General features: G+C 39.9%; 3 protein-coding genes across 3 annotated transcripts; 2 read left to right on the forward strand and 1 right to left on the reverse strand.

The window, feature by feature from the left end:
* Positions 1 to 1,140: 1,140 nt before the first annotated feature.
* LOC142551512 (F-box protein GID2-like) lies at positions 1,141 to 2,145 on the forward strand. Its single transcript, XM_075660790.1, has one exon. It carries the CDS (start codon positions 1,434 to 1,436, stop codon positions 1,977 to 1,979), a length of 546 nt encoding a protein of 181 aa, XP_075516905.1. The 5' UTR covers positions 1,141 to 1,433; the 3' UTR covers positions 1,980 to 2,145.
* A 3,184-nt stretch (positions 2,146 to 5,329) lies between these two features.
* LOC142551514 (transcription factor MYB73-like) lies at positions 5,330 to 6,592 on the reverse strand. The gene has a single exon (XM_075660792.1). The coding sequence runs from the start codon at positions 6,479 to 6,481 to the stop codon at positions 5,594 to 5,596; it is 888 nt and encodes a 295-aa protein (XP_075516907.1). The 5' UTR covers positions 6,482 to 6,592; the 3' UTR covers positions 5,330 to 5,593.
* Positions 6,593 to 10,735: 4,143 nt separating this feature from the next.
* Positions 10,736 to 11,857, forward strand: LOC142550720 (uncharacterized). The gene is made up of 2 exons (XM_075659797.1): positions 10,736 to 10,903; positions 11,087 to 11,857. The coding sequence occupies exons 1-2, from the start codon at positions 10,736 to 10,738 to the stop codon at positions 11,855 to 11,857; spliced, it is 939 nt and encodes a 312-aa protein (XP_075515912.1).
* The last annotated feature ends 1,017 nt before the right edge of the window (positions 11,858 to 12,874 follow it).

Raw genomic sequence — 12,874 nt, forward strand, 5'->3', positions numbered from 1 at the left:
GCACAACCCTTCTCAGTGATCTACATGTGCAAGCACAACCGTTGTACCAGGGTGTACTCTACATGTTTTGTGTGGGATCCACTGATCCAAGGGCTACACCCGGTGGAGTGTAGCCTCGCCCCCCAAATATATGATACAGGGGTAGCATGATATACCGTGTGCACAATTAGGTTATGTTATATATATATATATATATATATATATATATATACACACACACACGTACAGATCTCATGTAATTTTGGATGGGATAAGTGCATAAAGTGGAGAATGTAATCGTTTGTGCAATTTTAATATCTTATTTTCGTATAATTTTATAAAGGATAGGTACATATCTAGTTTGAACCGACACGTTTGGGCCAACTTCAATCAACTTTTACGATTTTTAATAATTACATTTGATTAAAATTGTTGGGAATGATTATAATTTTTTTTTTGTTGGGATTGGTAGGAAGTTCAGATGAATGATACCTGTTGTGTAAACAAAACTAATAAGAAAGTTTTAAATTTTGAATTAGATATATTCAAACTCGATTCGAAGTTCGGAAAATATAAAAAAATTTCTTTTATGTTTTGAGTTTGGATTGTTCTGAGAATGGTATTTTTCTCTTGAAACATATTATATTTTAAAAATAACTTAAAAAATAAAGATACTCCAAATATTTTGATTTTAGAAGTATGCATGATAACATTTATCTAACATTACAGTGGAGTGTGATGCTCTTTTGCTAGTCGATGTTTTAAACAGCTCTGCTTCAATTGTCTCAAATTCTTGTAATCTTATAGAAGATGGTAAAATCCTAATATTGGATATATAATCTTGCATTTTTGTTTTTGGAAAAAGATCAGCAAATCAGATCATTCATGCATCAGTTAGAAACGCTACTTCTATGTTTGGTCGTATAGATTGGAATTTGGACCACTTCTTTGCCTGATTTTGTTTTTACAACAATCATGTATGATTTAGATCAATGATATTCTTTAGTTGTCCAATGATCATGAGTTTGATTCTTTCGAGTAATTTTTTTTCGGACGAACTTGTTACAGGACTTGCTTGGTAAGATTTTTTTTGCTGGTGTGGTTTGCATGTTATTACATGAACTTAAAAATTTATCCAACATATTCCAAAAAATACGAACGGCCAGTCCTTGTATTATAAAAAAAATGAGTATACGGGACGAAAGCGAATTTTAAAAAAATTTCTCTAGTTTTCGAACAAAAAAGAAAAAGAAAAAGAGAAGTACAAGTTAAAGTCAGGGCATGAGTACAAATCCAAAACGTCGTCGGGGTAAACCAGTCAATTCGTACAATACGGCCAAGATTATTCATTACGCACTTTTACCCCACCACGAACCACCACAATTACCAGTGTCCTCTTTCACTTTTCCTCAAACATAACCCTCAAATCCCTAGATATTGGGTCTGATCCGACTATGAAACGTCCTCTCGCCGCCGGAGACACCGATTCCTCCACCGCAGTCGATGAAGCCACGAAGAAGAAGATCAAGCCGGAAGGGAAAGAGGAGGAAGAAGAACGGATGCCGCTAGAAGCAGAAGCCGTGCTGCTAGATGACAACCTGTTGTACGAGGTGCTTAGGCGCGTGGACGACGGGCGCATCTTAGCTAAGGCGTCTTGCGTAAACCGGCAATGGAAAAGGACGGCTCAAGACGAGCGGATCTGGGAGTTGATCTGCACCAGACACTACCATCGCAGCCCGAATCAGCTGCGAGCTGTCGTTTTAGCCCTCGGCGGCTTCCGGAAACTATATTCTAGCCATCTCTGGCCTCTGCTGAAGCCATCTCCTTCGACACCGCCTGTTACTTCGTCGTGGCCTTGCCTTCCGCTGGCCAACGGACCACAGCCGCAGCGTACAGCGAAGTCTAAGGCTAGATGGGGAAAGGATGAGGTGAATCTTTCCCTTTCATTGCTCTCAATTAAGTACTTTGAGAAGATGAGCTTCAATAATCGAAAGAAATGATCGAATTGAAATATTTAAGATGTAATTGATCTGCCCCTGATTTGTGTTATATTATATGGAATTGGATTATAATTATAAGGTAATATTTGCCCTTGTAGTGTGCTTAAGTATCTGTATTATATGGAATTCTGATTACTGATAATGAATTCATTGTCCCTTTTAGTCATCTTGGATTTAAAACAACAGCAATCTTAGATCTTGTTGCACAATCATAGCTGCTAGACCTGGTTCTACTAAACACTTGATTTATGATAATTGCTGCCGTGGAGTTTCATCACAGAGATTACGAACAATTCATTCTCCTCTGGGCGTGTCTAGAAATGAAACTAAAAGATGATAACTGAGCTTATCCACAGGTCAAGGTAGAATTTTTAAAAAACACTTGCTGAATCTGTTCGAAAGTTGTTCATTGTGGTGGAGAAGCTCGCCAGTGTAGTTCTATAGCTGGATATAGTAGTAGTAATGTAAAATTAGTGTGAGCAATGGGGATTGAAACCGTCGTAGTTAGAAGTTTTGTTGTTTACCCGATGAGAGTGGATAATGGTCAAGTTTTTTTTGTACAACAAGATGGCAAAGTTATCGATTGAAAACTAACCTTATTTGATTACTCAACCCCCCAAGGCTCTAATTAACTTGATTGGTGAGTATTCCAGAACCAGATTGCGTGGTCCTTATCTCAACACTTGTAATGTAGTATATATATTGCGGTTCTTTGGTTATAGGCCTAGGGATGACAATTAAATCTGCCCCCCCATGAATCCGCCCAGCTCGGGTTGGTCTGAACCCAATCAAACGGGGTGCGGGACAGGTTTAATCTTGATCATAGGGTTTAGAACTTGGGTTCGGGGTGGTAATGGGTTTTAATGGACCCGACCCGACATATGTATTTCCCAAACAGGGCCTAGGATGGGAGGGCCGTTAATAGATTGACCTCTTCATGATTATTTTGAATTCCTCCACGATATTATTTATTCCATTCTACTCTGATGTACGATTAATGTGAGATATAATTTGTGTCCCTAGAAATAAACAGAGTATTAAAAAGTATTACAATGCATTATTCTGATTCCTTTTATTATAATAAAATACTTTTGAAACATTACGTAATATGTGCCTTTCTATTTTGTTTTGTACGGTAATAAAAATAAATAAATCTAATAGAAATTTGTGAACATCTGTGATCTGTTCATTAAGACAAGTATGTGTGAACAAAGCAAATATATAACTAAAACCAATTTAATAATGACAAATTTGTATCGATTAATAACATAAAATAAAGAAAAGGTAAAGTTAAAATTTTTGATTTGAGGATTTGATTGGTCATATATGAATTAACGAGAGAGCGATTTGAAATATATCCAATATAAATTCATAACGTTCAGATGAATTTAAAATGCTTAAATTTGAAATAACATCAAATCATTCGTGCAATATAAACTAATTTTTCCTTTGGAAAAGTTGAAGGAACATCTTAAAGCATCCCTGTCTTTGTTTTTGGTCTATTTTTTCTAGAGTGATAAGACTCGAACATAAAAAAAAATACTACAAGTAAAATAAAATCATTCATCGAACCAATAAATAACGCTCTTTCTTTAATTGTTTTTTTTTTTAATCTATACCCTAAATGTGGAAGACTCCGAGGATTAGTCTTTGGTCAATCCATATATTATTTTATACTAAGATGTGAGTTAAAAATTCATCAGATTTTTAGGATATGAAGCGAAATTCTTATATTCTTTTTTGAGTAGCATTAGAATTTTTTGTAGTTTGTCAATCTAATTGTCTCAAGCACATGGAGTACACAAGTTTGATTATCTTACATCGAGAATAATACTCTTGGTGCATTTTATACAAAATATTTACATGAACATCTGAATTCAAAATAAAAAAATATTAATGAGAAAGTCGGACACATCGACTCGTGGGCAAAATACTTACTATCGTCCCGATGGGAAGTAGGCTAACAGTTGGAGCAAAAATGATAGCTTGTACCCCCCAAGTTGTTGTCATATATGCTTTGTCCATAGTATCAGCTTGATAATTGAGACAAGCTGATTATGTTGGTAAATATTATACATATTCTTATAAAATCTAACTAAATAGATTTAATATTTTAAACCTTCTTTGAGTGAGGTTGACTCCAATTGTTTGCAATATAATTATCTCTTAAATTCAAGAACCAAATGAAGAATGACCAGAAATAATCATAATAGAAATTAGAAGACAGGATAAGGAAAGAAGAAGGAGATATGAAGTAGAATAAGTACACAACTCTTATATTTCTTCCCTCATTTTCAAAAGTTACCATCCATATGTATATTGCCTTATAAACAGTAATCAACAACTCATAAAATTATCTGATATATTAACTTTCTGACGACCGTGATATTTCATTTAACGTGGAGCTTTACGAGTCCTTGTAATCCGATAGTTTTCATCTCCAATGGTTGACTTGCTTTGCTTCTGAATAGAAGCAGCGAGCAGAACATTAATGTATCCAGGATACAAGGGACAAGAGGTTACATGGCTGCGGAATGGGTTTCTCTCCTTCCAATCACTTCTAAAGTTGATGTGCATAGCGGAATTGTAGTGCTGGAGATGGTGACTGGGAAAAACCCGAAAGAATTGTATGATGAAACGAAAAACCGTGGGATGAAAGGGAAGATTTTGATGAATTGGGTTATCGAGATTATGAATGAAAGATCATGAATGAAGAGGGATGGATGGAGAAAATTGTCGGTCCTCGTTTTGGAGGCGAGTATGAGGGGACAAGATTGGGGAATTTGGTGGAAGTGGCTTTAAATGTGTGGAGGGAAAATGGAGATGATCGGCCAAAGATGAGAGAAGTTATTAGTAAGTTGGTTGACCAAGGGATTTGGAAGAAGTTACATGTGTTTCTTTGTAGCTATTAAAGATTGATAGGTAGATAGATAGATATGATGTTTCCTTGTTGCTATTAGTCACTCCCTCTGCCCATATGTAATTACTCTCATTTATGTTCATACTATCTAGACAGGGTCATGTGTGTTGAATCAATCAGTCAACAATAATTTATTGCTCTTAATTTAGTCCACACCATATCACAGATTTTAGTTTTGGATTTGAAATCAAATCAAAACAACCAAATTTAACTAACTGATTCTATTACCAAGAAGAGCACAAGTCATTTATCAGAGACCGAAAACGATTCATAGGACACAACGGTTAGTAGTATTATCTTTGATTATTTAAATAATTTTGTGAAACTGTTTGCCTAAATTTTAAAGCTTGGGAAAAGAATTTCTTCTGGAAATATCGATTTGCATGCTAATTCGTCCAAATTTCTTGGACCTCATCACACCATTGCTTACTTGGGTAATTCCAAAATTAATTTAACAATCAGAAGTGGAACAAGTAAAAGCCTTAATTAGACGGAAATTTCTGCTGAGATTTTGTTTAAACATTATCGATTAAACATGAAATACTGGCAGTCTCTCCTTCTCCACGCCTTCTCTGTACACTATCCATCCCCTCTTATCCAAAATTATTTCTTTGAAATTCTAAGCATTAGAATTCTTGATTCCATTTCCATAGAAAATCATCCTCGTTATCAACACCCAGAGAATTTTACCACATCAGTCAATCTTGCTTATCGCAATTCGCTTCACCACATCATTCTTAATCGCCTCAGTCGGCATACACAACCCCTTCTTCTGCTCAATCCCTGCCATGTAGTTCCTCACCTCCGTCCTCACAATCTCCTGCATCACCGATAAGAACTCAGGGTTGAAGAACTGTTTCTCCCCCACAGATGCTTGCGGAGGTTGTTGTGGAGGATGGGATTGAGTCATATGAACCGGGCGGGGAAGGGGTTTGGGTTTCAGACAAGGCTCGATCGCCGGGTTAGGATTCGGGTCGGGCTTCTCTTTGACAGAGCACCCCGGAGGTGAAAGGGTGAGCGACGTGATCAGGTCCGGCGGCGAGAATCCGCCGGCTCGAGCAATGGGTTTATAGACATGAACACCCGAATCACTTGCATCCGACCCGGATGGACTACCCGGATTGAAACAAAACCCCGAGCCAGAAACTGCCATTACCGGGCCGACGCTAGCGGATCTTTTCAGCGGCTGTTGAGCTTCCGGATCAAAGCTGTTGAACTCCTCCGACGTCATGGACAGGCACTTCCGCTTGAGCGTCGAATTCCAGTGATTTTTAATCGCGTTATCCGTCCGTCCGGAGAGCAATCGGGAGATGGTGGCCCACTTGTTGCCAAACTTGGAATGAGCCCGCAGAATAGTCTCGTCCTCCTCCGGCGTAAATGGGCGATGCTCCACCTGGGGCGAAAGCTGGTTACACCACCGAAGCCTGCAAGATTTCCCAGAACGTCCAGGAATCGATTTGCTAATCAACGACCAATTCCTGGGGCCGTGCTTCTCCACCAAGCTCTGCAACAGCTCATCTTCCTCCTGGCTCCACGGCCCCTTTATCCGATCACTCTCCTTCCTCTGCACCATCGCCGCCATAATAATAAACCAAAACCTCAGATCAATTAATTAATTAACCTAAAAAACAAACCAGAACCCTTGTATTTATCCTTTTCATTTGATTTTTTGGGCCAATTCTAGCAAAAACAAAAACAGAGGAATGGGGATTTTTATAGAGGGAGGTTGGGGGAGAGGATAGGGATGACCGGTTGAGCCGGTGAGGTGTGAGTGGAAGGAAGGGCAGTTACGAGTGCAACAGCTGGACGGGGACACGTGTCCGTAGACGTGGACACCTAAGAAAAAGATAAATAAATAAATAAAATCACCGACCGTTTTAGAAGTTAATATGAATGGAGTTGAATTTTGACTGAGCCAGCCTGTAGCGCATTCTGGGATTTCATTTCATATTTCGGAAAAACGACAAAAAACTGAACTACAGGCTGTAAATAACTGACACGTCTTTCCAGCCGTTGGATCGACATCCACCAATCTCACTATGTCATCTTCTGAAAGAGATGTTTTATTTTAATTTAAAATCAAATAAATAATTTTATAATACATACGTACACGTGTTTTTCTGTACATAATATTTTTCCCCACTTTCCAAATAGGTTGTTATAAATATTTTAACTAAAATAACTATATCAAGTAGTACAATTCAAATAAGATGTTATAAGTTAATTAGTACGTCTTTTATGAGAATATTTCACGAATCTATATACATGAGACGGGTAAATCTTATCGATATTCACAATAAAAAATAACACTTTTAGCATAAAAAATAATATTTTTTAATTGATGACTCAATTAAGATATCTGTCTCACAAAATACGACCTGTGAGGCCGTCTCACATAAGTTTTTGCCTAAGTTAATCTCGGTGGAAAATTAAGGTAGGGACGCGGATTTACTCCGTTTTTTCCCCGATACATGAGGATATACATACTTGTGATTTTTTTATTATGGCTCCACGAATATGTTTCTATTGAGCAATACATGTTTGATTCGTTTGAAAATCCATTTGACAATATAAAGTAAAAAAATTTTGAAATATTAAATTTGTTCAATCATAGTTTAGTGAAGCACCAAATACTCGATCATATAATTGACATCAAAACCAATGTTTCGTGTTTAAATTCTATCGGGTCGATGTTTGACGAAAAAAATGAAATACTAAATTAATAATCGTCTCTGTTAGACGGATCGATTATCATGCGCTTCTAGGCAATTCTATTAGTTACAACTTTTAGTGACGTGGAACAAATTGCTAAATGGACCTGAAGTCTTCGGCCGTTGCCCCGTACTTGTTCACACTTCACATCGTGTCCATTAAATGTTTTATACAATATTTATAAATTTGTCACGTGCTGGCGTCCACAGTCTTCACCTACTACTGTCCTTTTTGCCGTACTCCGCACGTGCACGCCACAGACACCTCGCGTGACCGGCGCTCTGCCCCCCCGACGGGTCTGTTGCGGTTTAAAAATTCATTTTCTTTCTATTATATTTTTAAAAAAAAAAACAGTATACTAGAAATTATTCCGGCCCGCACATTACACACTTCTCACATGTTTTTCTATGAAATATGTGTTATATTAAAAAAAAAAAAACTAAAAAATGAATTATTTGAGGTTTTTTTTTGGATAAACTCAAATCAAGATATCTCATTGAAGGCATGGAGTTAATAGCAAAATGGTTCGTAAGTTTGCCAATTTGATATTTTAGTCTTAGTATTCAATTTTGGTTTTTTTTCGTATAAATAAGGTTATGTTTTTTATAAACCTTTTTTCATTGAGTATTAAAGTGATGTCGGACATATCAGAATTTTCTAATAGCACATCAATATTATTTGGTGTCACATAAATAATTTTCGACATCATTTCAGCATTTCGTGAAAAAATACTAAAACACCAAAACCTAACATAATATACAGGAAAATTGAGTACTTACATGATCAGTATATAAAATGGACAAATTTACATAACTATTTTTACCAAATCATATTTCAAAACAGATATATTTTATATTTTCTTTCATATAAAAAGTAGGCAAACTATATTTTTGTCATGTATGTTTATATTTTTGTGAATTTTGTTCTTCATGTTCTCAAATTTTAATCTTAGTCGCGTATACTTCGATTTTGGTCAATTTCAGTCACATTTAATTAAGAATGCTCATGTGATATTACACATGATAATGTCACATTAATGTCATGTTAATGTCATGTCAAAAAAATACTAAAATTATCACACGAACAAAAACAAATAAAGCAAATAAATCTAATAAAATTGAATTTACACTGATACCCCATAAGGATCCGGGTCATTGATGACCCGGGTAACATCCTCAAGAGCCCGAGCACTACGTCTCTTCCTGGGTGTTCAATTAAAAGCTCGGGCTCTCACGCAGCCACCCGGGTACTTTGCTAACCGGGCACTTCTCCTCTTCCCGGGCAGTGATCATAGCTCGGGTTCTCATACAAATACCCGGACAATCTATTACCCGAGACACCTCGAGAATTGCACCACAATCGAGTGTGATTGATACAGGCAGTCTAATATGTCAGAACAACTTGGGCTTGGAGTGTCCTAGAAGCCATCAGAAGCTATAAGTATGGGCATCCAACTTGTCATATTTAGTAGGTGGCACGAGAATCAAGGTACATATCCCATTTTTTACTATAAGTAGCAGGTATTAATGTTATTTAAACATTCTGAAATCTTTCAACTCTCAAGCATTACACATATTTTCTCTCAAATATTGCTTGTGTTTACCTGAAAAGTCTGCTGACTTAAGCATCGGAGTGGCCACGCCGGACACCCCTCCGGCGCCCATTCACGAGTTACTTTCTTATTTACAGGTGTTGTTCATGCCATTATCTTCACTCAAAATTCTCAAACACTATAAATTGTTGATTTGATCCGTTGGAGCTCCTTACCCGGCTGATCCATTTCAGACAGATCACATCATTGGCGCCGTCTGTGGGAAATACTTGAGTTCAAGACGTTGATATGGCTCGTACGAGAAGAACTAACCAAGATAACTCTCGGGCCCAGGAAGATGGAGGGCAGACCTCCAGACAAGTTGGTGTTAATAACGCCGGGCCAAATCTCATTACCATGACCCCGGAAGAATTGAAAAAGATGATATCCGATGCAGTAAAGCAAGCTATGGCCAGGAAAGAAGTTTCTCAGCATGTTACACCGCCCGGAAATAGACAAGAGCGTGAGCAGGAGCAAGAGCAGGAGTTGGGGGAGGAGGAGGAGAGACAGGAGGCTGAGGAGTCCAGTGCCGGGTCCAAATCTCCAACCATGGCAGAAGAGTTGCTGGAGCTGATGCAGAAGATGAAGGTACTGGAAGGACAATTGGAGAACCGGAGCACTTCCCGGGCAATCACTAGAGGATGCCCATTTGCTGACATTATTTTCCGGGAACCCCTGCCTGGAAATTTCAAGTCCGCCAAAATAAAAGACTATGACGGCAACGCAGACCCTGAGGAACACTTGGCCAGATTTGAGAACATGGCCATGCTGCACTGTTACACTGATAGTATAAAGTGTAAAGTGTTCCTTACAACACTGGTGGATTCAGCTCAGAGGTGGTTCGAGGGCTTGACTTCCCAAAGCATCGGCTCTTTTGAAGACTTACAGAAGGTGTTTTTACACCATTTCAGCAACAGTAAAAAGTACAAAAAGACTGCTTTTAGTCTTTTTGAAGTTAAGCAGAGCCCAGAAGAGAGTTTAAGGGCCTATATCAAAAGGTTCAACAGAGTGGCCTTGGACGTCCCCAATTGTGCCACTGAAACAAAGACTACTGCATTCACTCAGGGTTTGAGAGAGGGTGAATTCTTCAAGTCACTAACCAAGAAGGTGCCTAGGGATTTCGAGGATCTGTTGTCACGAGTAGAAAAGTACATCAATATGGAGGAGGCCCAAAAACAGAAGAGGGAAGCTGTGAGAAAGGAGAGAGGAGACCGGGTGTCCAAGCCCGAGGAGAGGGGACCGAAGAGGGGCAATACAGGGCACTTTTCTCATCACGTGCCCCTGAAAATTGCCCGGGAAAGGGAAGTGCAGGAATGCAGCAGAGATTTGGCCCCGGATCATCAGTTATCTCGGCCAGAGCCGAAATGATTTTGCTCTCTTCACAAAGTGTGCCACCATAACACTGAAAATTGCAAAACACTGAAGGGGAATTATGTCTCAACTTCCATCCCGGGACCCAGCAACAATAGCCAGAGGCCGGGAGTGCCACCCTGGACGTCTCGGCAACCAGGATTCAGCACCCGAGGAGGAAGTATGAGGAAAATCCCGAGGATTGAGCCCAGTAGAAGAAGGGAGCCTGAACCCGAGAGGAAAAGAAATTCGCCCCCTGCTAAGGGATTGATTAAGATGATATTAGGAGGCTCTACTGATGGAGACTCCAACCGAGCAAGGAAGTCGAGAAGTAGGAGAGAGTGTTTGGAGGTGGAGAGAGCAAAAAGGAGTTAGGCGATCGTCAGTTTTGGCCCGGAAGATTTGGAGGGGGTGAAACTGCCCCACAACGATGCCCTGGTGATCCAAGCCCGAGTGGCAAATTATGATATTCTACGAGTCTTCGTGGACTCGGGCAGCTCTGTTAATGTAATTTTTAAAGATGCCTTTATGCAGATGGATTTACAGGGCTATCACTTGGAGGCTGTGGAAACTGCCCTCTTTGGTTTTGCTGGCCATATGGTTTACCTGGAAGGGGAGATTGTTTTGCCATTAACCTTGGGTTCTCAGGATCTTAAAAAGACGGTGATGACTTCGTTTACCGTGGTGGACTCCCCATCATCATATAATATCATTCTGGGGAGGCCGGCTATGAACGAGCTGAGAGCCGTAGCATCCACATACCACCAGAAGATAAAGTTTCCAGTGGGATCCCGGGTGGGAGAAGTCCGAGGAGATCAGCCATCCTCCCGAAAATGCTATGTGGAGGCAGTCCGGGCTGATCAGAGCAAGACCAGGAGGGAAGGGAAAAAGGCAAAGGTGTATGGAGTAGAAGGAGGAGTGATGGAAAGAGGAGAGGTGCACTTTGTAGCAGAAGAGGAGCAGAAAGTGGTAGAAATCGGACCAGGCCAACAAATCCGGGTTGCTCGGGATCTCATCATATCCACCCGTGTTAGTCTGGTTAACTATTTAAAAGCTAATATTCATGTGTTTGTCTGGTCCCAACAGGAGTTGACAGGGATTTCTCCCCTGGTAGCGGAGCACAAATTGAACATCCTCCCGGGATCTCACCCGGTGAAGCAAAAAAAAAGACACTTTGGTCCTGAAAAGGACAAAGTTATTGATGAGCAAGTAAAAGAGCTTCTGAAGGCTGGCCATATTCGAGAAATTCAATTCCCTTCATGGCTCTCGAATGTGGTCTTGGTGCCCAAGTCTTCCAAGAAGTGACGTATGTGTGAAGATTTCCGCGATCTTAATAAAGCTTGTCCCAAGGATCATTATCCTCTGCCCCGCATTGATCAGTTGATGGATTTTACATCGGGCTTCGAATTGCTAAGCTTCATGGACGCGTACCAGGGGTATCATCAAATCCCCCTGGCCAGAAGTGATCAAAATAAAGCCAGCTTCATCACTTCGGGAGGTACATTTTGTTATATTGTAATGCCTTTCGGGTTGTGAAGAATGCAGGGACTACTTACCAGCGTCTGATGAACAGAGTCTTCGAGAAGCGGTTGGGGCGAAATGTGGAAGTCTATGTGGATGATATTCTGGGCAAAACCCAGGAGGTTGCAAGCTTTATTGGCGATCTTGAAGAAACTTTTGCCACTCTCATGCAATACGGGATCAAGCTTAACCATGCCAAGTGTATTTTTGGCGTAAAGAATGGCAAATTCTTGGGATTCATAGTGACCGATCGAGGGATCGAGGTGAATCAGGAGAAAGTCAAGTTTGTGTTGTGCATTCTATCTCCCCGATCCGTCAAGGAAGTACAGAAGTTGACCGGGAGAATTGCTTCTCTGTCCCGATTTATTTCCCGGTCAGCGCATAAAAGTTATCCTTTCTTTCAAGTCTTGAGGAAGGCCCAGCAATTTGGATGGGATGATGAATGTGAACAGGCCTTCCAGGACTTGAAAAATCATCTGGCAGAACTCCCTGTATTGGTGAAGCCGGAGCCCGGGGATAAATTATATGTCTATTTATCTACCATGGAGTATGCTGTTAGCTCGGTTTTAATAAAAGAAGAGAGCTCCGATCAAAAGCCTGTTTATTATGTCAGTCATGCTCTAAGAGGGCCCGAGCTCCGGCACAGTGAAGTGGAGAAGATTGCTCTTGCCTTGGTCATAACTGCCCGGAAGCTAAGGCCTTACTTCCTGTCACATCAAATAGTTGTTCTTACCAATAGTCCTCTTGGCAGGATCATAACTCACTCTGAGGTATCCGGGCGTATGGTCAAGTGGACAGTAG

This window comes from Primulina tabacum, chromosome 7 (genome assembly GCF_025594145.1).
Source record: "Primulina tabacum isolate GXHZ01 chromosome 7, ASM2559414v2, whole genome shotgun sequence".
Lineage (NCBI taxonomy): Eukaryota > Viridiplantae > Streptophyta > Magnoliopsida > Lamiales > Gesneriaceae > Primulina > Primulina tabacum.